At 44.1% G+C, this 26,279-nt stretch overlaps 1 protein-coding gene across 9 annotated transcripts in view; it reads left to right on the forward strand.

The window, feature by feature from the left end:
- The window catches only part of Ppfibp2 (PPFIA binding protein 2), a 163,068-nt gene that overhangs the window by 92,014 nt on the left and 44,775 nt on the right, over nt 1-26,279 (forward strand). For all 9 annotated transcript variants that reach the window (XM_036188683.1, XM_036188722.1, XM_036188662.1 and 6 more), the window contains 3 exons: nt 3,748-3,840; nt 8,000-8,113; nt 19,156-19,287. In XM_036188683.1, coding sequence (XP_036044576.1) covers nt 3,748-3,840; nt 8,000-8,113; nt 19,156-19,287 — 339 coding nt within the window. The remainder of the gene's footprint in view (nt 1-3,747; nt 3,841-7,999; nt 8,114-19,155; nt 19,288-26,279) is intronic.

The raw sequence follows: 26,279 nt of genomic DNA on the forward strand, positions 1-26,279 counted from the left end.
CCCCTGAACCACCTTGTCAGTCCAAGAAAAAGGATTTTTAAGAAACTCAACTATTATGGCTAAAGTCCTGTTGGCCTCTTATCTCATCCCAGCCCTTCTCCCAGAAGAAAATACTGTGAAAGGGCTGTGAGGTAACCATCTGGAAGCTTCTTTGTTTCCCCACACATATGTAAATAGCTGTGGAAGCGTGTTGCATTTCATCATCATGCTGTGGCCACTTTTGTATCTTGCTTTGTTCAAGACCCACCTAGTATTTCTATGCTAGGCATAAATATGAGCCTCCTGTTGTGGATGCTGCAAATAAGTGGTCCATATTATGGACAAACTATCTTTTGTTTAACTCTTCCCCTAGAGACTTTCCAACTGTGAGTATAGTCACACAGTCAATAAAATAATACAAAAACCAAATTTTATAGTTCAGCTTTCTCTGAATTAATCCCCCCAAACAGAAAGCATACTAATTTACTACATAGTAACTTGAGCATGATCTACTTGCTCTATAGTTCTTCGTCTGTGACATTCATTTCACAAGTTCCTAGGAAGAAATAGATGAATGCTATGTAAATGCTGTGTGCTGAGGGTGCTGTGCTTGGACAATACTGTGTTGATCTCACAGAACTGCTATGACCTTTGCTTTGATTCTTCCATCTGTTTTGTAAGCATCTCAGGAAAGCAATGAGTTTTACTGAACTCTGTTTACAAGATCATCATAGATGTAGTTTATCCCATTACACAAAGTCTCTCTGTGAAAGCAACAGCAATTCCTTTCTTGCCCAGGAATAGGTAGACCTCTCCTAAGTAGTCAGTTTGATTTTCTAGAACTGACCTGTCTGCCAGGATCTTACTATGTAGCCCAGGCTACCCTCATATGATCCTCCTTACTTAGTCTCCTAGCCTCCTGTGTGCTCATCTTTTAACACATTAAGCTCCTCCTTCTCCTGGCTGCTAGAATGGAGCCTGCACCATCAGCATTTCCTACTGTGTGCTATCAACTCTGTGGCAGGCATTTTTTCTGAACTTAAGACTCTAACTTATTTTCTTACCATAACTTTTGGGTCAGTTAGTACAAGTGGCTGCTGCAGTGGGTGACTATATAGGCAGACCTGTATTATACTGTGGGACTGGTTTAAATGAGCTTTGTTATCAACACAGCTGCTAGCTACTGTTCCCAGAAACCACCAAAAGTCTAGATGGAAGAGTAGCTATGGAAGAACCACCTGTATGAGAACCACCTGCACAGGTTTCCCAGGTCTCTCACTGTCAGGGGTTAGACTTCAGGCATGGCTTCAGTGGTGCAAACATAGTGTGAGAGAATAAGAGCTTCTGTTTATGGATGGGGGCATGTGGCACACCTAAGGGATCACAGGGAGATCCAGGAGCAAAGACAGAGAGAAGGAGGCAGGATCTGGGCATCATGAATATTGGTTCCCCATACGAAGCCTTAATTGGTGGATTGAAAGAGAGCAGATCTGTAGATCCAACCAAAGAGATAGCAGCCACCTTAAGTATGGTTTTCAAGTGTCTAGTGCCTCTGCAGGCAGGAAGTGGTGGAAAACAGAGAGGTTTCGGAGTTCTCCCAGTTGGAGCCATCCTGGTTTTGTAGAACACTTGCCAACTCTCAGTGGTGACTGAACCTCACCTTTTCTCAGTGGAAAAGTTAGACTTATATTTAAAAATAGGTGTTAGAGCTGGACATGGTAGTACATGCCTGTGATCCCAGTACTTGGGAGGCTAAGGAAGGATTGCTGTGAGTTCAAGGCCAGCTTGGGCTATATGGTGAGGTAAAGGCCAGAATGAGATACACGGTGAAACCCTGTCTCTCACAAAACAAAAATGATGTTGCAAAGGGAACATAAAATTGTAGCAGTTACTACAGGGGCAGACTATAAATAACTGAATACAGCACAGTGGCCATGGGGACTTGCTGGAGTCTTATGGTCAAATCTGCCCTTTAGCCCTTGGCCTTCTCTTATCCAACTTCCTGTAGGACAAGTTGTGATTCTACAGCTGGACAGTGTCATTTATAAATAATGGTGGTTTTGACCTTGAAATCCGACATACATTGTCATCTGGGAGACTAGCTGCTTTCCTCTCTGTCTTCTGAAAATCCCCATTCATTTTGAGCCCTTCCGAGAGACAATGTGTCCTGCTCCTAAGAGTTGTCTCTTACCGGTTCAGAAAAATAAACGCTGCTTATGACCCACCTCTGAATGCTAGAGGAGAGTCTGCCATGGAAGTACCTGGATATTAACTACCCTAGCAGCAGTAAACTGCCATCTACTCCACAAAGAAGCCTTTGGTGATTGTGAAGGCCCTTTGTCTATGGCATAAAAGATTCTGTCACAGAGGATGAGATGGGCAGGCTTGAGCTGGACTGGAAGGAAAGGCAGTGGTGTCACCAGGTGCCATGAGCCATCTCAACTGTGCCTGGCACAGCTGTCTGGGAAGACTCAGCCCACTACTGTCCCTTCCACAGAAACCCAGTGCTCTCTCTAATGAGGCTCCATTTTACAAAATGCTTATTCCTCATGCTGTTCTAGGATGGGAGTGACTCTGTCACCTAGAATGAAGGGCAGAGGAGGTGCTTCTCCTCACACACAGAGGTTGGAGAGCTTATTCTGGTAGTTGAAATGTGGGGAGATAAGCTTCATGATAAGATGGGCCAACCCCGGGCCTCTCTGACCTGCCCGTTTGCACAATTGTGCTTTTCTCTGGTGATAAACACCTCCCTCAGGAATTGATCATTGACCAGCCCAGATTATCAGGATAACAACTTTCCCACTAAGCAGTGAGATCTAGTCTTTCAGACCAGCAACCCTCTGCGTGGCTGCTTGTGGACCCCTGGTTTCAGCCTTTTATTTGGCATGGAGGAAGTGAGCACTGGTGGGCTGGGGGCCAGTTTTGTGCCATTCAGAGCTCCTACCCCACTCCCTTTCGAATCAGGTTAGGCAAACCCTAGAAAGTGGCAGCTCCTGTGTCTGGCTCAGGGCAGTTTGGAAGAGTCTGTTGTCCTCAGCCATTTTGCACCTCCTCTCTTTTCTTTCTAGTTCCTAGTTGCTTTACATTGACTATTTCCCGTTTCCCTCTTTGAGATCCTCTGGGTGTTATTTGTTTAGATTCCTCTCCAAATTGTGCCACTGAAGCTTTCTGCTCTGGGCTGAGTACTGCTGAAACATGCTGTACGGCAGTGCTCTCGTCATGGCTGGGTTTGGAGTGGACCTTGCAATTGGTTTTCTCAGTTCTCCATTTGACTGTTTAGGGTGCAGTGAATCTGCAGAACTCTAGCAGGAAACGTTGAGGATTCCAAGACTTGTTGACCCACTTTTCCCCACATATATGCTTGGCAAGTGGTGTTGACTCTAGTCTCCTTCCAGAGCAGACCCTTCATAGGCTGTGTCTCCAGCTGAACCAGACCCAGCATGCCCCTGGCCAATCAGGTCAAGCCCTGCTGATTGGTTGGAAGCTCTTTTGAGGCCCTTCCAGCCAAGGGTGAGGTCATCAGGGGTGGTTTCACCATCTTCTAGGACACACCTTGTAGTGGCATGTAGTCTGGTCCTCTGGGCTGTCTTGAAATCAGGTTTCCTGTTTTGGGATTGGGTTTGCACATAGCATCACCAAAACTACCCTTATAAATGACATACATTGTATCCTGCATTTGGAAGTGGGAAGTGTTTTTTTGTTTTGTTTTGTTTTTGTTTTTTGTTTTTTTCTCTAGGCTTTTAAGTGTGTTCTTTCCCCCCTCTTCAGTCCCAGGTAAATCACCACACTGCTGCTAGTAATGAAACCTACCAGGAACGCCTGGCACGGCTAGAAGGAGATAAAGAGTCCCTCATACTCCAGGTGAGTCCTCTTGCTCCATAGCTTCCCCAGAAAGGGAGGCACAGGGGGTGTCCTCTGTTGGAAAGTTGTTAGGCTGTGAATCCTTCATTTATATTGTGCCTCCAAGCATCTCTCTTTGCACACTACAAGCCCTGTGGGCAGGCTGAGACTGGGTATTAGCAATGAGCAAACCGGAGCCAGTCATCTGGGAGCCTGTAAGTCTGCAGAGGGAGATGAGTCCATCCTTTGTCACTAGTAAAACTGAACCTTGAGTGACACAGGCCTCAGGGAGCATGCTAATGGAATCCGGTCCATGGGTCTGAAGCTGGATCCAGACAGATCACTTGGATGCCAGATTCCTGCTCTGGTAGCATGGCACCTTTGCTGGCTCTCTTGCTCTATTAGAGGAGCAGAGATTTGAAACTTCTCACAGAAGAAGGACACCACAGCAGCCTCTTGCTTTCAGAAGCCAGTGTTCCTTGGTTGGACCTCACACTGGATGTTCTTGCAGAGAGCCTGCACTGCAGCAGGAGCTCTTTGCTGTGCTATCTATCCCTCAAGTGCACAGCTACAGTTAGCAAGCAGGTATTCAGTGTCTGCTCTGCATCACACCCGAATTGATGGTGCAGAGAATGCAGAGATCAATGTCCTAATATCAGCTTAAAAAGCTTGAAGGAAGATGAATAAGTCTGGTGAAGGAGGCTGGGGATGCAGTCTTTAGAGTGTTTTCCTAGTATGCCTGAAGCCCTTGGATTCCATCCCCGGAACACTGGGATTGGGCACACCTGTAATCCCTGTGTTTAGGAGGTGGAAACAGGAGGCCCAGAAATTTAAAGTTGGTTTGAGGCCAGCCACATGAGAAAGCCCCTCTCCCCCACCCGAACATAAAAATGACTTGTGCTGAAATGGAGGAAGGATAGGAGGGGGAAGTGGGGTCTGGTGTTGGCTCCTTAATTTGGAGCAGTAGAGATTGTGAATGAGATGGAGGTATGCTTATTTCTTTCTTGTTTTATTTTACTTTAAAAACATAGAATTAATCAATTCCTTTCGAAACTGGAAATTCCGAGAATTTCAAGAAACAGATTCGGTTAACTTCTTGTCCTTTGGTTGTGCCTCTCTCACCTCCTTTAAATGATTGAGCTCATACTGAACATAGAATTTTATAGGCTAGTTTTATTCTTTATTTGCTTCATGGACTTTCCCTTTCTTTCCTTTTTTCTTTCCTCCTTCCTTCTTTCCTTCTTTCCCTCCCTCCTTCCTTCCCTCCTCTTCCTTCCTTCTTCCTTCCTTCCTTCCTTCCTTCCTTCCTTCCTTCCTTCCTTCCTTCCTTCCTTCCTTCCTTCCTTCCTTCCATGTTGTTCTGCCTGCACATATGACTGTGTGAGGGTGTCAGTTGCTCTGGAACTGAGTTACAGACAGCTGTGAGCTGCCATGTGGGTGCTGGGAATTGAAACTGGGTCCTCTTGAAAAATCAGTGCTCTTAACCACTGAGCCATCTCTCCAGCTCCTTCATTGACTTTTTAAATAATTAAATCATTATAAAGGAATTGAATATCTGATTTATCAGATACTGGTTTTAGATCCTGTGGGTGTGTCAGTGAATAAGATGGAGAGAGTGTGCACAAACCCAAACTAATACCTAAAATACTTCAGGTAGTGATAAGTCCCGTGGAGAGAAATAAATCCAGATAAGAGTGTACAGACAAGAGCCCCGGCAGGAGGGAGGGAACCACAGATACCTGGAGGAGTGCATTCCAGGCAAAGGAACTGGTCAGCCCAGCCCACCCACTGAGATAGAAGTGTCCTTGGTGTGCAGATAAAACAGCAGGGGCTATTGTGGCTGGAGTCCCTGGAAAGAAGGGGTGGAAGCCCCCTTGAGGGAGTAGCAGAGGCCTGCTTTTATAGCACAGGTCCCTTGAAGGATGTACAATTTGAAACTTCATCCCCAAGACATGATTCATGAAATGACAATCCAATTTAGAACTGTGTAGCAAGCAGTATGAAATTGCAAACTTTTGAACCAGGACCGTCCAGAACAACACATAGCTATTTCAAGGGCATTGCAATTAATAAAGGAGTCCCATGTAATAATGCCCCCTTTCACAGCCATTTCTGTTCTTACCAAATTCTTGTTTAGATAATCCAAACACAATTGCGGAGCTGGTGACTAATAAAGGTGAAAGTTGACCCTCATGGTTTCTGTTCCACCAGGAGCTGTGGGCAACTTCTTGCTTCTGCCCTGTTCAGTAGTGGCCTGTGGAGCTGGTTCTGTGATTCTCATCAGGGCACAGCCTCTTGCATAATCCACAGTGCATTTGAGTCAGACTGAATGAGTTGGAGCCCTTGACCCAGAATAAGGTTTTCTGGGTCTATTTGTAGAAGAACAAGATTAGTTTCTGTCCCCTCCCAATACCTAAAATTATGTTTAATATAGGACTCAAAAGTACTTGTTCTTATAGAATGAAGCTAGGATTCTGAAATCTTTAGTGTCAGTTTCCTTTACCTCCTGAGTCACAATAGAGCTGACCTGAAGCTCAGAAGACCCCTGTAGCCCTTTGTCTTTGGCCTTCTGTACAGCTGACCTGTACTACTCTACAAACCCCCAACAGCACATGGTCCCTAAGTATGGTACAGCTTTATAAATTTTAATCCTCATAGTGGCACCGGCCACAAAACACCTCCCCAAAACAGAAACCCTGAATTCCAGGAAGTATAATCATTCAGCCAGAGTCCCACTCTCTTGAAAGTGTAGTTACTAGTTGAAAAGACCAGTGCTGTTGATAGTATTCAGGAATAAGGATCAAAACCAAATAAAAACATGTGATTAGAGAGATGGCTCAGAGGTAAAGAGCTCTGGTTGTTCTTCCAGAGGACCTGGGTTTGATTCCCAGCACCCATATGGCAACTAACAACTCCAGTTCTGGGGTATCTGACACCCTCTTCTGTCCTCTGCAGGCACTGGACACACGTACATGCAGGCACACAGGCAGACAAAACAACCATGCATATAAAATAAGGAATATTAACAGTAACACAAACACACTCACAAATGTGTTGTTTAAATAGGCCTAGTCATTGGAAGGAGCCCATCTTTAGATTATTGAGATGTCAGCACACCCTGTATCAGCTTCAAGAATGTTTCAATCATTCACTCCTGTTTGGGTCTAGAAGTACAATATGTAAAGTTGACAGGCTCATTTAAATGTGTGCCTTTGAGAATAGGAACTTTCTAATTCATAAAATTCATTTAAACACTCATAAATGAACTTACATTAACTTCTTCATGCTTCATTAATCATTAGAATTGGAAATTAAGTAAAATAATCTGTATATAAAGGACCAAGAAGATCATGATTTACTATTCATTGATTCCTTCATTTTTGGAAGGTTACCCATTCTCTTTCGTCTTCCTGGATGGAACTGTCTCATAGTGGGGTCATTTGGCTAATAGAGAAGCCTACCAAAACAGACAGACAGACAGAGAGAGAGAGAGAGAGAGAGAGAGAGAGAGAGAATGTCATAATTAAAGTGACTTGGTGTAAACGTACTTTTCTTAGTATTTCCATAGACAATCTCAGGGTTCCTCAGGAAAAAATGACTTCTTTCTGCCACGTGTGTGTAGTGTGGCTTTGGTGTTTGTATGACTTAAGAGTCATGTTTTGGCCTGTAAAGCACAGAAACCTTTCTGGAGCCAAGTTTTGTCAGTGCTAATACATGCCCTTTACGTCCCACATTCCTTAATTACTTCCAAACACTCATTTGATAGGTGCGCAGTCCCCACACCCGTATGAGAGAGGTAGGTCATTGGTTGGTTTCCATAAAGGTTTGGATTGCTCTTCCCCATGAGGTGGCAGAGCCCTGGCAAGAGCTGAGATATGCGTTGAAGTCGGGCTGCCCTATTAGAGGAATAGGGGCAAGAGTCCAGCTCAGAGGCAGCTCTCATGACTCTTGGATAGGTGTATTCCTCTCAAGTCTGTCAAGAGCAGGAAATGTAACCAAGGCATTTAGGCAGTGGCCAAGATTACCTGGTAAGGTGAGATTCTAACTGGAACTGCCTTCCTCTGAGATCCTTCCTCAACTCACTCACCTAAAGAAAGGCCTTCAATAGTAGGTCGCTTTCACAGTGGGGACTTCACTGCCTGACACACAGTCCTCCACTATTGTTTATGTTCTACAACAGGTGAGTGTCCTCACAGACCAAGTGGAAGCCCAAGGGGAGAAGATCCGGGACCTTGAAGTGTGTCTGGAAGGACACCAGGTGAAACTCAATGCTGCCGAAGAGATGCTTCAGCAGGTATGGGCAGGTGGAGTGGAGGGCTTTGGGCCTGAAGCAGCTCTGATGTTAATGCCCCTTTATGGGCTCCTACTTACTCTCCTATGATGCCTGGAGGTGGGGTTGGCTGTGCACTGTGCAATGTTTAGACAGCAGGTGAAACCAACCTGAACAGTGAGGGCGAGGTGGGGCGGGGCTGGCTGGTGGGAAATAACTTGTTGAGCTGGTTAGACAGAGTCCCAGGAACACTTTCTCTCTGCTGGCCATGTCATATCATTTTATCATAAGCTGTCATCTGCCAAGGGGTGGCATCTGGGGTTGTAGAAAGTCAACATGTCAGCTTATTTTCTGCCTCTTTCCTTACCCTCACTCTAGTCATTCCCTCTATAGTTTCTTTTGATTAAAAACTGTGACATAAATGCCACCTTACTGTAATTTAGTAGACATCAAAAACGAAAGCAATAGTTAGCTGCTTCGTTACTTTGTAAACAGAGTCCTTTTGGTGGTTCCAGTGTGTGTACACATGATTTGCAAAGCTGTGGTCCCACAGAAGGATAGTCTAGTCCTTAGGGTTTGTATGCTTAAATATGGTGTGGTGGCTCTTTTCCATTTGGAAAAATGTAGTGGTGTAGCCATCTCCACTATGAATTACAATTATTTTAAGTCAAAATATCAGAATTGACCTAACCATCCTTCTTCCCCAAATAATTGTATCATATGTAAAAAATGAGTCGGGGCTATTACAAAGGGGTCCTAAATTGTCATGAGAAGTCTTTAGGATCTGCTGAGCATACCATTAGACTTTTGATCCAATCCAGTCATGGATTTCCTTTGCTTAAATTATCCTTGCACTTTGGCTATTTTGAAAATTCAAGTGTGCAGGAAGCTTCTATGTGTGTGTGGTTTTAGAGTCTCACCCTCTGTTCAGAGAACAAAAGCCTTTCCCTTAAAATGAGTGGATTTACTTAAATGACTGATTATAATCCTTCCCTTATGGTTCTACTTAAAAACAAAACAAAACAAAACAAAACAAAAATGTCAAGACCATCCTGTAAACAGTCTTTGCATTCTACTGTGGATTTTAGAATAAATGTCATAGTTTTAGGGTGTGTTAGTTTTGCTTGGGTGTGTTTGAAGAAGTTAAGGGAAAAAAGGGTAAATCAGTATCTTGATGGACATGTCTTTATAAATACTAGTTACCAGGTGATAGTGCATGCTGTTAATCCAGCACTCAGAGAGCAGAGACAGAGGAGTTCAAGGCCAGCCTGGTGTACAGAGGGAGTTCCAGGACAGCCAGGGCTACACAGAGAAACCCTGTCTCGAAGAACAAAACAAAACACTAGTTGCAGCAGTGTGGAGGTTATAATTAATTGCTATCTTCTCACTCCTGATTAATAAATTACACAGTTCAGTTTGATTTTGTTTAGATTACATACCATTTTTCTTACTTATAATTTTTCCTGAGAAATTCTGACTACCAACAACAGGTCTTTTTTAGAAGAAAAAAATGAATCTATCTTTTTGACTACCTGGGAAAGAAAATAGTCTGATGAGGGAAAATACCTTGCATGAGACACACATGGATCGAGTTTTCAGGGTGCCTGAGGTATGGTTTTGATGGGGGAGGGTAAGGAAGGAAGATGATAGACAATTGTAAACAGTTCAAAGAGACCATGGAAAGCAGAACATGAGGGTGAATACATGAGAAAAATGTCAGAGGGATGACATTTCAGGAAGGTAGCACCTGGCTAGAAGCCACAGTTTCGGAGGTTAGAGAATGGCTGCATTGTAGTGCTGGAGTTGTATGCTTGATTGTGCTGACTGTCTTCTGAACTGCTCTACTTCCTGCTATGGCAGTGTTTCTGTCTGTGGAGGAGTCTGTTAGAGAGGGTCAGCACTGCCTAGGCAGAGGTTGGCTCATCTGTCAGCATTATCACAAAGAGAGCATTTTGGACTTTTTAAAAGTCTTAGGTTGGTTAGCTTTTGTATCCCATTTATTCTAATTCTTTGCCCTGTGCTGTGAGTGAGATATCCAGCATCGGTTTGTTATGTAGTAAATGTGATGTCATCCATCACCTGCTACAATTTAGAATAAGGGTGGCTCAGCATTTGTCGCTTCTAGAATTTGACCAAGTTCTGTGTCTATAACTTTCAGTATGGCTTCTCAGTCTTTTAAGGGTAGCATTTCATAAAGGCTACAAGTTTAAACATTTGAACCTCAGCTCCCATTAGATGTTTGTTGGACTTGGTGGTTCCAGCTCTAGATCTTCAGTCAGTGCTGCTGCTGTTGTGGAATCTGCTCGATGCTGTTTGTGAAGACCCTTGGTTCTTGTATCACAGTGCTGATTCAATGTTGTTTATAGCCAGGAATATGTCTATGTCCTATGAGCTGGGGGCAGGTAGAGACTTGCCTACTTTGGCTGAGATATCCTTGGCTGCAGGGCTCTTAGCTTCTGGTGGTTGAAACAAGAATGACTCATGGCCTAGAGGAAGAGAATGGATACAATTGCTTCTTTCTGCTAGCCTGAGATACCATTCCTATCCTGCCAGACCTGGCCCATTGCTCTGGATGAGTTCTTTCCCTGTCTCCAGTAGGGCCTTCTGTTTGCCTGGTACCCATTACTTCCCCTGAATGTGCTGGTCCAGATAACACTACACACTGATACATCCTGTGTAAAGGTAACAACTGTTACCGAGTGCTAGTTTACTGCCTTTGTGGACCCAGTAATGCAAGATAGTCTAGTTTATTGCTGTTCTTCCCCCGTACCCACCCACCCAGAGGTAAAAATTAAAGATTTAAAGATATTTTAAAAATTTAACAACTCATTTCCATTTTGAAATGTCCTGTGTGAACTACAGAGTAAGTTACTATAGGTCATGGCTGGCCTAGAGATCTCTAGCCTACAGTGTATGCTCTAGACTGTCTCCCACCTACGGGTTGCAATCGTACTGGGAGGCTATCTCATTTACTTAATTACTTAGTTAAGACACCATGACCAAGGCAATTTACAAAAGAAAGAGTTTATTAGGGGGTTCATATTTCCACAGGGTTATAGTCTATGATCATCATGGCTGGGAACAAATAGCAGCAGGTAGGCAGACATAGTGCTGGAGCAGTGGCTTACATCCTGTTCCACAGACTTGAGGCAAGAGAGAAATAACTAGGGAATGGTGTGGGCTTTGGAAACCTCAAAACCCACCCCCAGTGGTACACCTCCTCTAACAAGAGCACATCTCTTAATCCCCCCCCCCCCAAACAGTTCAAACAACTGGGGACCAAGCATGCAAACACATGCAAACATATGTGCCTGTGGGGGCCATTCTCTTAAACCACAGCATGGACTTAAGAAAACCCAGATGCATAGCCCAAAACTACTGCTTTGTTAAGCTCCAGCAATCCCACTGAGATGTCTTTTCTCAAAGCTGGTGGACCAGTGCCAGACTTCTTCCAGGAGCCCAGGAGGCAGAGGTTAGCTTCTTACCCATCTCATGAGGCAGGCCTCCTCTGTCTTCCCCAGACTAGTCCAGCCCAGCCCCTGCTCATCACTGATCTCCTACCTGCTGCAACTGAACATGAACTCGTCCAGTCTCCAGGAGAAAACACAAAGACCGACCTGTCTTGGTAGTAGATAAACCAGAAGTATACAGAACCAGCACAGGGGCAGGTGCACCTAGATAGCCACAGGCATGAAGATATTGGGGAAGGAAAGGAAGATGCAGATTGTCCTGACTTTATGAAGGCATTATCCTGCTCTGAGAAATAGGGAACAATATCAGTGTGTTTCAAGCCTCCAGCCTAAACTATAGAACCCCAGGGTTTATGTGAAGCCAACTGAGGTGTGGAGTGACTAGGAGTCAGGGAGCCTGGATATTGTTCTGGGAAGGTCAATAAATAAATCTGTTCTTATTTCTTTTAATTTATTATTATTATTGTTATTGTTACTGTTAGTGATGCATCGTGGTGTATGTGCAAGTGAGGCTAAGGGTTCACAGAGACTCAGTCGGTGGGAAATGAGGCTTGAATGGAGCCAGAGATGGTTTGGAGACCCCTGTTCTGCAGTGTTCCTCATGATCCTCCATGGCAAGGACGGAGCCATTGACTTCAGAGGGCAAGGGGACAGGATTTTGCTTTCTTGTCTTTCCCCAGCCCATTCTTTCATTCTGGTTTCAGATTGCCAGGCTGGCTGCTGCCCCTTGTCAGTAATTCCCTGGGTCATGTTCCACTCTTAAAGATGGAGGTAATTGCTTCAAGATGTGGTCCTTTAAGGAGAGAATGAGTTGAAAGGCAGATTTCTTTTTTATCAGCTCCAGTTAGGACCTGAGCCTTGGGGAAAAGGAAATGGCCGTTTGCTCTGAGATGTAAACTTTCTTTCATCTCTGAGGAAGGAGATGTTCTTGTGCTTCTGGAAGAAGTTGGTGGTGGTGAAAAGAGAGGGCAAGTGATAATTTTGTTCCTTTTTCTTTCTAAAGTGGCCTTACCCAGTTTCACAGTCCTTCACACTAAGTGAAATAAGCCTTCCATGCCCCTCCCTCCTCTTCCTCGTTCCCTGTCCTTTAAATTGCAGGCAACCTTGCAGTAGTTAGGAGCAGGAAGTGCAGTCCTGCTTGGGAAGCTTCCTTCCCTTGTCCTCAGCCTACTGCCCCCCTGCTGCTGCCTCCCTGCATCCATCATGGTAGCTACAGGACTCTAAGCATCACCCAGTGGGGTCCTACCCTGTAGGTCAGGAAGCCTGGGCAGCTTCAGACAGGCAGTTCGCCTCCAGAGCCTACTCCAGTGCTGGGAGTGACAGCTAGCAGTGACACAGGAATGTTTTCCTTAGAGAAGACAGCCAGCAATGAGAGGGGAGGGCAGGGTGAATGGTCAGAGACATCTGGTAAAGGGAAGATGAGGTGACAGACAGGAACTTACGCTGAATCGGTGCTATGGAGTTTGTAAAAGCCTAGAAATATAAGTTACTAAAGTTTAGACACTGGATCCTAGAAGTAAGACTGTGCCCCTTACTTAGGCGAAGGCAGCAGGCAGGCTGCAGGCAGACATCTTGTTGAGGAGTGAAAAGAAGAGGAGGCAAGGGGGAAGGGGTAGAGGCAAGGTTCTCTCTCTCATATATATGTGTGTGTGTGTGTGTGTGTGTGTGTGTGTGTGTGTGTATGTATATGTATATGATGTATATGTATGTATTACACACACAGCACACATTTACCTATGCAGAGACAGGACCTATGAGTTTGTGGTAACTTTAAAGGCAAGGGAGATCAGAGGGGAGGCTTCTTTAGAATGTCAGAAATTTGATCATGTTTATAGCCCAAGGAATGAGCTGATGGTGAGGATGAGATTAAATGCCGGTCAGAGTGCATGACTGATGGCCCTGTCCCAGATGAGCGCAGAGCGTGGTGGGAGCTCCTTCTAAAGCAGAACAAAGGTGAGGGAGTGGCTAGGTCCCAGTGAATGGGTCTGTCTGAGTTACTAGCTAGAGGAAAATCAAGAGACACCAACAATAACTACTTACTGGTTAGCTGCTGCCTAGGTCACTGATATTCACCAAGTTGTGAGGATACCTTGAAGGACAGAAGTGGGAAGGTCAGTCAAAATGGTGTAATTGAGGCAAAATTCTGGAAGCACTGCTCTCTCTTTCTTTCTCTTTCTGTGTGTGTGTGTGTGTGTGTGTGTGTGTGTGTGTGTGTGTGTGTGTGTCTGTGTGTCTGTTTCTGTCTCTACCTTTCCCTGTATCTCTGTCTCTCTCTAGCTCTCTCTGTGTATGCGCGTGCGCTTGTTTGTGTGTGTTTCTGTGTGTGTGTGTGTGTTTCTGTATGTGTGTGTGTGTGTGTGTGTGTGTGTTTCTGTATGTGTGTCTGTCTGTCTCTCTTACAGGGGTTGGGGAGGGCTGCTGGGTAGCCCAATCTGGGTTCTCCCTTCACTCAGCCTCTGAGTGCTAGGGTTACACACCCAGCTTTCTGTGATACAAAATAGTTCCTGAAAGTGAGAGAACCTGACAGAAGATGACAGGGTGCAGTCATGTCAGACTAGCTTTAGAATGAAGAGAGAGAGAGAGAGACAGAGACACAGAGAGAGAGAGAGACAGAGACAGAGAGAGACAGAGACACAGAGAGAGAGAGAGAGACAGAGACAGAGAGAGACAGAGACACAGAGAGAGAGAGACAGAGAGAGAGAGCACAAGCATGTTTGCTCCCACTAAGAGGGATTTAAGAGAGGTGAAGGAGGTGATAGTGGAAAAATCTGAAAAAGAATGTAAATTCAGTGAGTGATGGTGGGTTGTTATTGTGTTGGTAGATAGGAGGAGAGGTTATTTGGCAAGAGCACATTGTGGAGTCTAAGGCTTAGAAGGATAGGAAAGATTTGGAACAGTCACTGAGAGAACAAGCCAGGGATGTGTAAGGTTTTACCAGGCAGTATTGGCAGATAAGCTGTAATCAGATATGGTGAGTTTGAATTGAGACCGATGAGCATGATTAAATGACTTTGAGTAGCAATGCTCAGGTCATCAGGAGTGGAAACAAATACAAACAGATTTGGCTCCATCTGGGCCCTGGTAAACAAAGGCCTTCAGGTCTGGGGTAGGGGACATTGGGGGAAGGCGTTTTCTGGTGTAGATATGAATACAAATGAAACGACAGACCTCCAAGTAAAGAGTGGCCAGGGAGACAAATATTGCTAAAGAAAGTGGATAGACCAGGAAAACAGGGAGTTACTAAGTAACCAGTGGACACAGAAGAAGAAATTCTAGGTTGAGGGTGCAAGAGGGATAGTTGAAAAAGGTCAAACAAGAGAACTTAAGAGTTGACTACTCTGGAGACAAAGCAAACACATTCTGGGTGCAGCAGATGAGGACCTAGCTGTGACCCTGCCGGTGAGAAGCAAAGCCCTCAGTAGCTGAGGTCAGTGTGAAGCTGAATAGAAGGTCTGCAAGCAGATACAGGCCAGAACGGTCATTCACCAGGATTCAGAACGAAACGGTCATTCACAAGGATGCTGAAGTTCCTGAGAAGACGCAGATCACCTAATGTACGTAGAAAAGCCATTGATCAAAAGACAAATGCCTGGGGGAGGGGAGATTGCCTCGCTTCTGGGTATTTGGGAGAATGTGCTGTAGCCGAACAGTGCTGCCTTGGGATAAATGTGGACAGTTGGTCGAAACACACAATGGTCTGGAGGCAGGCCTGGGATGGGAGATGGATGTTCTGTAAGTTGGGTTGGTGGGGTCAGAGTGTTCTTCATCTGAGATGACTGGGGAGAGGGAATCATAGCATGTCAGATGCAACTGCTGTTCATGTTGGAGGCAGAAGGCAGTGTTGAGGTTGCAGGATAGCCAATGTTATTAGTTTATATTAATTGTATGTAATGAGTCTCATGGCATCTTCACACACGTATTTAATGTAATTTGAGCATACTTCTCCCATTACCCTCTCTTGTCCCACTTTGGATCTCTTTCTCTTTTCTGAGGACTGAACCCAGGGCCTTGTGCTTCCTAGGCAAGCGCTCTACCACTGAGCTAAATCCCCAACCCCCGGATCCCTTTCTTAACAACTTGTGCTTTCATATCTCTTCTTATGATCCAATAAGTTTTTCAAAAACTTTTAATACAGGTATATACTGTAGTCCAATGGATCTCCCCCATATCCAGTGCTCTCCCCCTTTTCCTTATCCCCACACCGTATGTAAATTCCCTTTTTTCCTCCACACAATTTCAGTTGTACTTTACATCACATATACATACAACTTGATGTAGCTATGTAAAATCTAGGTCCCAAATTGAGAGACAAAATATATATATTTCTGTGACTGACCTAATTGTTGAGCATGATTATTTCCAATTCTTACAAGTGACATAACTTTGTCCTTTATGGCTGAAAAATATTTCCACTGCATATATGTACACATTTTCTTTATACGTTCGTCAGTCAGTGGACACCTATGTTGGGTCTATGACACAGCTGTTGTGAACATTGCTTCAGTGAACACAGATGTGCAAGGGTCTCTGTGATGTGTTGACTTGAAGGCTGGCTTTTTTGAGTTCATGGGCTAGAATAGTAATTGTTCACGGCGAGGATAAGGCAGGAATATCAACAAAAGGCTTGAACGTGGTAAAAGCACTAGGGAGCCAGAAAAGCTTTGTTATCAGCTAACTCTAATCAATTAAACAACCTCAGGTTTCGGATTAAAATTTGAGCATGTCCAACCCAAAAGTACATTTGGAATGTTAGCATGACCAATTTAAACACCAGCGTAACTAATGAGGATAGCTATTGGAACTAATTACAGCACTGTCCTCATCAGCTGCAACATTGGTGTGACTAATTACGACCTGGGAGTTTAAATGACTAGGAGGGCTTTGACAGTGGTGAGAGCAGAGAAGACTTAGATATAGTGTAAGGCTTCTCGAAAGTCCACCAAAGCAATGTCTGGAATGCTGATCCCTGGACAAAAGTGTGTGGTTATCATCTTAAGTTCATCCGGCATACCACGGGGATTGTGCTTTCAATTGTCATGTTTCTAAGTGATGGCCTCAGGTTAGGTGTTTAAAAACAAGTGAAGTCTTACAGAAGACTCCCTTTTAGATCTCAGCACTCCAGAGTATTTGTCCTTATGGATTTTACTTTGTGGAATTATGCTTTTGTCCCTTTGCATAGGCGGCTCGGGAACTTGTGTATCCACATGTTGTGGGCCACCTCCAGCTGTTTGCAGTCACTTACCAGTTTTCTACTAGCTATAAGTGTGTCTTCAGTGTCTCCTCTTATCTTACCTACTTTTAATTTTTATGTTTTTTTTCTTTTTGTGTGTGTGAAAGTACAGTGGGTATGTGTGTGAGTGTGTATGTGTGTACATGTATGTGCACCATAACATATATCTAGAGGTCATAGGAAAACCGCAGATGTTATTTCTTGCCTTCCACCTTCTCTGAGACTGGTATCACGACTAGGTTTGTGCAAGCATCTGTGGACTCTTCGGTGTCTGCATCCCATTTTCCCAGAATAAATTGGGATTATAGTCATTTGTTGCTATGTCCAGCTCCCTACTACTCAAGTCCCCACTCTTGAATGGCAAGTCCATTATCCACTGAGCCATTTCGTCAGCCTTGATATATTTTTCACTGTAAATATATATTTTGCAGACAGCCTAAAATTAGTTTTAGAACAAGGCATGCAGCTGTGAGGATGGAGAGATTAAGAGAATGAATTGTAGAAAAAGATGGAGATGGGAAGAGGGAAGAGGATGTAGAAGAGAATAAATGATAAGAAGGGAGGAGTATGAACATCGTACAAACTTCACATACTCAAGGCCAAGAGAACTCATCATTTTGGTGTGTCCTGCCACCCAGGGAAGAACTGCTTCAGATGCTTTACAGCTTGCTCAGCCCCAACAACAGAGTTCTATGTTGTATATGTTCAGTGAAACCCTGTCAATCTAAGTGGCCTTCTCCTGGGCTCAGTGAATATTTGTTAACTGCCTTTTTCAACATTTTGTTATTTCTCTTTAAATTCTTTGATTCACAGCACACACCTCCTACCCCAGCTTAGAAAACAGGATGATACATACAACAGAAATGAATTCTGAAGTCAAACAGGTGATAGTTTGCAAACTAACTCTGCTTATGATTAGCATCATGCGCATGGTTAGCAGATTTGCTTTCTCTTCCTGGGCCTGTTTTCTCATCTGTAGAATTCCGATGCCAGTACTTACTGCTCAGTTCCTGGGGAGGAGTATAAAAGCAGCCAGCAGTCTTTGCTGTAAAGGAAGCACTCAACAAATCATGCCCTTGGACATCTCATCTGACTGATTCCTCATGGCCAAGTATCCCATGGTTTTAAATTCTCTAGTGTTCCTGCTTCTGCCCTGTCATCCAGCCTCAGTCTGGCTGACCAGGAGGAGCCTGTTGCCTTGGCCCAGGACTCAGTAGGGCTTCTAGTTATCCAGTCCAGTTAGTTTGTCGCCCAGATTTGTCAGGGATTGGTGACCTTTAGGGTGAGGTTAGGAAAGCGTCTGTCAAACTCCTCTTTGATTCATAATGGCAAGACAGTTTGAGACCTATGAAATCAGAGACCATCATTCTGTGTGCCAAAGTTGGGTTGGCTGAGATGACACACAGTGTTCAGACCACGTAGGAGGTTGTTTCTTTTCCAGATGCTCTTTTGGTTTCCTTGTAGGTTCTCAGTGCTAGGACCTGTGTGGACAAGGGTCTACAATGAGCCAGGATTTTTGGCTATCCTGACATTGCCATTTGCTGATGCAAAAATGTATTGCCTTGTACCACTGGAAGTATTTCTGGTCCTTAATAGTGAGTGCTTCAGCAGCTGTCATGCCTATATCCTCTGTTGTTTCCTCTTCTTTGTCTTTAATAAATGTATGTGTTTATGGCAGGCTTGGTGTCCAGGAGCTGGGGTATTTAATTGCCAGCCATTGTTCTAGTGACAGCAGGACTAGAAATAATGTATCTGGTCTTTCCATAATCAGTAGAGAATAAATTTATCTACATCCTATAATAGCCAGTAGTAATTTTGGTATAGTTCAGGAAAGAGCCATCAAACAGAACCACTCATCAAGAATCCACTCTATACTCTGACTTCTCTCTAGATTTACTGTAATAATGTCTTATGTTGAGATTTGTAGAAGACTAGACTGCTCTTTGATTGTACCCAGGAGCTGGTTTAGAAATTTCTATTTTCAAACATTGTTGTCAACATTAATTTATATTTGTTTGTTCTAATTGAGAAGGCTTGCTGCTTTGCCTTGAAAACAGAGATGGGAAATGTTCATCCTTTGAAAGTGCCCATTCATTTCTTCTGAAAATAATTAATAATGGTTACTATGGAGAAATATGTTTTTTTGAGAAATCTTTCAAAGCATACTGGGTGATGTCAGGGGTTGTGCTGTCCCCAAGTGACCTTGGGTCAAACCTCTCCGATAGACACATGGCTGCTATGCAGTAGTCCCCACCCTAGGCTGTATAAGACACAGTGTAGATGTTGCCTCATGTGCTGTGGATGGAGCTGAAGCTGGCCTTGTGGCCATGGTGGCTTTTGGTGCTGAGTTCCATTTTTTCTTACAGGAGCTGCTAAGTCGCACATCTCTGGAGACCCAGAAGCTGGATCTGATGACTGAGGTGTCTGAGCTGAAGCTCAAGCTGGTCGGTATGGAGAAAGAACAGAGAGAACAAGAGGAAAAACAGAGAAAAGCAGAGGTGAGTGTGATGCATCACATCAGGGTGGGGTGGGGGTGGGTCCTGTATTGTACTTGACTCCTAGGCCATCTGGCCAACTGCCGTCCCAGCAGCCGCTGGGTACCAGGAATATTCATGGACCAGAGACACAAAGATCTGTTTAATACCAAGTTATCAGGTTTTGCTGTCGCTGCACATTTCAGCAATGCCCAAACCACTCAGTTTTGGCTTTAGGGCTCTAGCCTCAAACTGCTGACAGGGATGGAAAGGGAAGCAGCCAAAAGAGAAGAATCAGGCACATGTAGAGGGACACAAGACATCTTTTGTGAAAACTAAGGTAATGACAACAACAGGAAGGAAGTCAGCCTCCCAGCAGGCCTGGGACAGTTTCAGACACACATTTCATTGCCCACACCCCCAAGCTTGTGGGCTTTTTTCCTCTTGCTGGGTCCGGTGGGTGAGCCCACATGCAGGCCATCTCTGAAAGAAGGTTTGCTTGTTTTGTTTTGTTTTGTTTTGTTTTGTTTTGTTTTGTTTTGTTTTTCAGACCCCATATATCATTCGTTAGAATGTGCCAGAGTCTATTTTGGATAGAGTTCAGCGAATTTTAGGCACAGAATGCCTTCTTTATAGGAGCAGCATGTTTTAACTTTCACCTTCATGTTCTGTGTTCACACCTGGCCTTGTGACATATGGAAGAAAGATAGTTTGAAGTTTAGGGGAAACTTTGGCTTCTTTACTGACTGCTCCACTCAGTAGCTCTCCAGACTTTAACAAACTAGTTATATAATTTGTATGAACTTCAATTTCTTTATTTATAAAAATGGATAATCAATGTGTTCAAGACCAAATAAATCACAGATGTTGAGTGCCTATCAATAATGAATGTGTTAAAGACCAATTAAATCACAGATGTTGAGTGCCATCATGGTATTTGGCATTTTTGTAAACACTTGGCTTCTATTTAGTTCCCTCTCTTTAGCTCTCTCAAAAGTCAAAAGGTGAAAGAAAATTGGTCCTGATCAGTGCTAACATGATTTGCACTGACATCCGCCATGTTTTTCTGGGTTGATAACAGAACTTAGGCCACTTCTAACATGCCAGGGGATTTTCCTCAAATTGCTTTTGAGAACATGTTTCTTAGATGTGTAGTGGTCGAAGGGAGAGATCTGTAGTGAGCTATGTACAAGAGCTCCTGATGAGAGTGCCAGTTGGAGCTCATCTCTGGCTTTGAGTCATGCTTGGATATTCCATAGCTTTGAGTTCCTGGCTGTTAGTTTACCTCCCAAATCTCTAGTTATTCTTGCTTATTTATTTCTACAAGATGGTAGTGATGCTTGCTATTTGTTTAGTCTTTCTGAGGATTGAAGAACTTGTGTATGTAGCCCTTAGCTTAGTATGGGTCATGTAGTAGTATCCAGCTTTTATGATTCCTTACTGACAGTGTTATTCACACTGACAATGGAAAGGTAGACTATGACATATTAGTCACATGCTGCAAAGTTCACCTAGACTGGAAGATGACCTGTGTGGACTGTTTCTTTGTTGTTTGCAGAGAAACAGTCAACTCTCCTAGGTTAGTCATTTTATCAGTGCTCAAGGGTTTGTGATATATGTGAGTGTACATTAGGGGCTTAGAGGCAGAATTCAGGGAGCTCTGTGAGGGGTGTAAATTGTCAGAGACATAATTTAATACCATTAATGGAAAAAAAAAAAAGGGGTGGGGATTGGGGAGGAGAGAAAGGAGTCGTTAGAAGACACATCTTGAAAAGCCTAGGGTTAGAGCACAGCATGATTAGAGCCACACAATCTCACTGTGCCTCTAAAAGTCCATTTTAGGGCAGTCCTTGATTCTCTTTTGCTTTATTCTCAGGGAGGCTGACCCCTTCATGGCAAAGATGGCCATTCGTAGCTCTAGACTGACATCTACAGATATTCTTTCTTAACGGTTGCAGCAAAAGCTGTAGGGTCATTGTGGGTCTCACGCCTGACCGGGCCTGGCACTCCGGGGTTGACACCACTTGGAGTGTGTGAAAGTGAGAGTCAGTTCATCTGTGAAGAAAATGCAGGGTTAGTGTGGAGCCAGGTAACTCAGTTCCTTTTGGGAAATTCAGGAAGGAGATGAATGTTCCCTTCTGTGATATGTGCACTAAAGCAGTTACTTCCCTATTTTTCTTGCTTGCTTCTCTGTAGGATTGTTTTTAAATCTGAGTTTGAGGTTGTTTTCCATCAGGGTGTTCACGCATGAGGCAACATAGCTCTCAAGCTCCTGGCCTCCATCCTACCCGATCACTACCCTTCCTAGTTGCCAGTACAAATATTAGGTTTCCATGTGGAGGAATGTGGTAGGCTGTTCAAACCTGTGAGAGGCAGTGAGCAGCCGCATGACCTGAAATGCATTCCTCCTTCTTGTAATTGAGCATACTCTGCTGGTCTGCCCAGGACCTCAGCCTCTGTTGGAAGCTATCTGGAGCACCAGTGGCTGAATACCATGAGTGCCGCTGAAACCTTCCTGTTGTCATGTGATGGAAATGTTTGAGTGAGACATTTTGCTAGCTCAGGTCACTCTCGGGTGGAATTGCATGAATAAAGGGAATGCCTCTTCCATTCCTATCCTGCATGGTTTTTTACCAGTGAATGCTTGTGTCTGAGGCTGAGTGTGGTTTAGAAAAGACAAAATGTTGGTTTTCTTTTTGAGATAGACAGATGGGATGTACATTTCTGATAGCTTTTGTCACTGTGTTAGACACTTTTTGCTGTGACAAAATCCCCGATGGAAGCAAGAAGGGAAGAAGCATTGTTTATCACCATCATCATCATTATTTTATTATTATTGGGTTTTTGAGTCAGGGTTTTTCTGTATGGCCCTGGACATCCTAGAACTCACTTTGTGGACCAGGCTAGCCTAGAACTTAGAAATCTGCCTGCTTCTGCCTTCCGAGTGCTGGGATTGAAGGTATGCACCACTACATCTGGCTTATTATTTATCTTTGACTCATACTTTATGCAATACAGTATGTCATGGTCAGGAAAGCATAGTAAATGGGACTCTGTCCTTGGTAGTAGGAGCTCTAGGCATGACTTATTACATATCATTAGATCAGGAGACCGAGAGAGCTCTGATTAAGAACCAGGCTTGGTTCAGTCCTAAGAAACCTGCTTCCTCCAGCTAGACATCACCTCCTAAATATTCCAGAGCCTCCTAAGAGGGTTCCACCATATAGAGACCAGGTATTTAACTACATGAATCTGGGGGGCTTTCATATGTAAACTTGGTGACATTGCTGTGCAAATAAAAATGAAAATAAACTTGAAGGAGATAGATTTATTGACTCAATGTTTCAGGAGTTCCAGGCTGGCTTCACTGCAGTGAGACAGAAGACCTTGACAATAGGGACATGTGGCAGAGAAGGTTGTTCAAGCCATGACAGCTAAGAAGTAGAGAGAAACAGGAAAGGGTAGGAGCAAGATACATGCCGCCATTGACATACTTTCTCTAACCTGGCTCCACCTCCTATGACTTCCCAATCTTACCATGAAATCATGAACCCATCGAACATATCAAGGGTTAATCCATTGATGACGTCATAGCCCTCATGATCAAGTCACTTCCCCCAAAATCACATCAACAAAGCCTTTAACACATGAGCCTTTCTGGGGCATTTCAAATTCAAGCCATAACACTTCCTTCATGTAGCTCAGCCATTATCCTCAGATTCAGTGTTTCCATGAAAATAGGGCCAGTTCTTAACAGAACAGAACACACATGGTTCTAATCATACCCTAAGTCATGTGGCTGCAGTCAGCACTCTGCTGCTTGTCCTTGAGTTGTACAGATGGTTACTGTTGGCCAGTCTGTGAGACCTGGGGGTTTGGAGGTGCTGGTTTCCTGATGACCAGCCTTTCCAAGGACTGGGTCGGTAGTGACCAACTGAGATGTAGGTGAATACAGATGTTTGCTTTAGTTTTCCCCTTTACAGGATTCCCAAGCCATTTCAAGCTACCTGGGATTGAATATTAGATTGACTTGATGGAAAGGCAGGATCGTAGTAGAGCGATTGCCAAGAGAAGGAAGTATCAGCAACGAGATGATGGAACACAAGGAAAGTTTCAGAGGCAAAAGAAAACCTCTTTGTGGTACCCCAGAGCAAAGGCATTTTAAAAGCATATGGTCAGAAGGATCCTCTAGAAGGGAGTCTGAGTCCCTCCACACTAGGGTCATAGCAGGGCACCCAGCACAGTTGTCAGAGTCTGGTTAAAGTAGAGCAGAGGTCCAGGGTATGGATTCTAAGAAGTGGGGTTATCTCAGTTGATTGAGAACTAGAAATAATTTTCAGGATTTTCTTGCAGAACACACAGTGCCTTACAGCATGCTGTTTCCTTCCTGTGCCATACTTGAGAGGGAAAAATTTTGATTTCTGAACTTAGCAACCAGAATGATGGACTTGGACCATAGAGCAAGTACAGGGAGTAATATATTTGCTCAGAGCTGAACTGGCCTGCTGAGGAGAGTTTTTAATATTTCTGTTTTCATTTTATAAATTTGTGTTTCCATGTATATGAAAGAAATTGGAAAAAATTCATAAGGATGTCAAACAAAAGCTCTCCTAACACCTGTGCTCCAGCCAGCAGTCAGGATCTGTGCTACCAGTTTGTTTGTAGTCTTCCAGAGTTACCTTATACAAGGACAAATGACATGTGGACAGATGGACACACCACATGCATGCACACAGACACACCACATGCATATACCCACACCACATGCACATATGCACACACGTACCACATGTGCACTCACATACTCTGCTTCCTTTATTTTCATACTTTTCTTTTTAAAACAGGAATTCGCTTACACTTCTTTTAAACAAAGCTCTTTTTTGATGGACATTTAAATTGTTTCCAAGTTTTTGCTGTTCCGTATGATGCTGTTGTAAGTAATCTTATACATGTGTGAGACCCTCACAGTGGAACAGATGAGTCAGGGGCACCTGTACTTGAAATTTTGACGTATTATAGAGATTTTACACGCTTCAGCAGTGTGTGCTAGGAGAGGGCCAGTCCACTGTTAAACCCAGCACGAAGGAAGAGAGGGAAAAATAACTAAGGATACTTGTGAGCAGGTTTGACAGGTAGGAAGGGGTAGGGCAGATGATAATTATGTGAGGTGCTTGACAGCTGCAGAGAGTGAGGCCCCTCACAAGGGGAGTGGATAGTTGGCACCGCAGGGTGAGTATACAAAGTCAGCTGAGATTACAATACACAGTTGCAGTTACAGCCTCATAAATGTCGCCTGCAGTTCATGAGTGGTAGCCCAGGGATGCAGCAGTGTTCCCAAAGACTCTGCCCCTTGGGAGAGAAAAAGACCTGGGACAAGAGGAGATGGCCAGCTCTGGAGTTAGAGCATTAAGTTTCAATGCCAAGTCTGAGAACTGAGACACAAGAAACAACCACAGCACGTAGTTAGGGAAGTGGCCCAGGAGACCTGGAGTGTACCACATGGTCCTGCTGAGGCAGAGGGAGGAAAACAGGTGTGTACCCAACCTATGACCTACATCTGCAAAACGCTGATGCAGATAAGAACAGAAGTGGGGGGAAGGGAACAGGAGCTGTCTGGATCTCTAAAGCCCACTGCCGAAGCTGATAGGAATCAAACAGGTTTAGTGGATTTTCTCACTTGGAGACTAGGAATCAAACACTGGGGGAACTGTGACTTGGTTTCAGTTTTGAAAGCAAAGGGGAAACTAACTAATCCAGTGAAATGGTGGGAGCATGAGAGTGAGTGGTCACTGTTTGCCAGAAACTTACGAAACAGAGCGAGGACAAAGTTAAGCATAGGCAGAGTCCCCTGAAGAGTTGAGGCGATGAAGAGGCTGTGACCTCTAGAGAGAAGAGAATGCAATCATCCTGGACTGCGTTTATGCTTTCATAATAAGGTCATTCTGACTGCATTGTCTCAGATGCAGTATCAGTAAGAGGGAAGGGCTTAGAGTAGCCGGCCTTGAGGGAAACTAAGTTTCATAGGGACCAGCACAAACAGATGGAAAGGGCAGTTTCTAAGAACAAAAGTGCACCTGTATGAACCATATGTGGAAGGGCAAACCCAAGCAAAGGACAATGCTGAGAACAACATCCTTTTCAAAGAAAGGTATGTTTTTAATAAGAGGAAAGAAAAAGTGTACTTGATTCTTGCAATGCTTGTAACAGGTGGAAAGAATGGGGACCTCAGTCCCCACACTGCATGCTGCCAGGGAGGTTTTTGCTGTTTGTTTCCTCTTTTTGTTTGTAAATTCTGAGAATCAAATTGAGGCCCTCCTGATGGAGCTATCTCCCCAGCCCCAGATGTGACTCAATTTTTTTTAATATTAAAAAAATGTTATTGTGTGTTTGTCTATGTATAGGAGTGAGCCAAGATGCACGTATCAAAGCCAGCAGACAACTTAAAGGAGTTGGTTCTCTCCATCCTCCTTGTGGCTGGGGTCCAGGGTTCAAAGGCAGATCCTCATGCTTAGTAGTGGGCAGCCTCACCATGACTCACTTCACTGGCCTATGACTTCCTAGCCTCAAAAAATAGTGGGCAGTGACAACCAAGCTTGTCCTTTGGCCTCAACAACACACACACACACACACACACACACACAGATTAAGATATAAGTTTCATCAGACTCAGCTCATTGGTTTGGCTGGAAATGTTTCTGTCCTGATAGATCAGAAACACCCACACTCCAGTGCAGTGCTACAAAAACATTGCTTGGGACATCTTTTGACAAGATAGAGGAATATAGGCTGGATGTTAAAATAAGCCAATTAGCATCTGAATGGAATTAGAGTTGGGGGTGCATTATCATTCATAAACATGGTGTGTGCTGTGGAGCTCACCTATATGCAGGTGTTGACATGTTTGGATGTGTGGGTGGGTATTGGCAAGTGTAGACTGGATGCAGGTGTGGAGGGAGTGTGCCTGTGCTGTATGTCATCTACCTCTGCCACTGCTTCTACTTGGAAGGGATCTGCCA

The sequence above is a fragment of the Onychomys torridus genome, chromosome 1, assembly GCF_903995425.1.
Source record: "Onychomys torridus chromosome 1, mOncTor1.1, whole genome shotgun sequence".
NCBI lineage: Eukaryota > Metazoa > Chordata > Mammalia > Rodentia > Cricetidae > Onychomys > Onychomys torridus.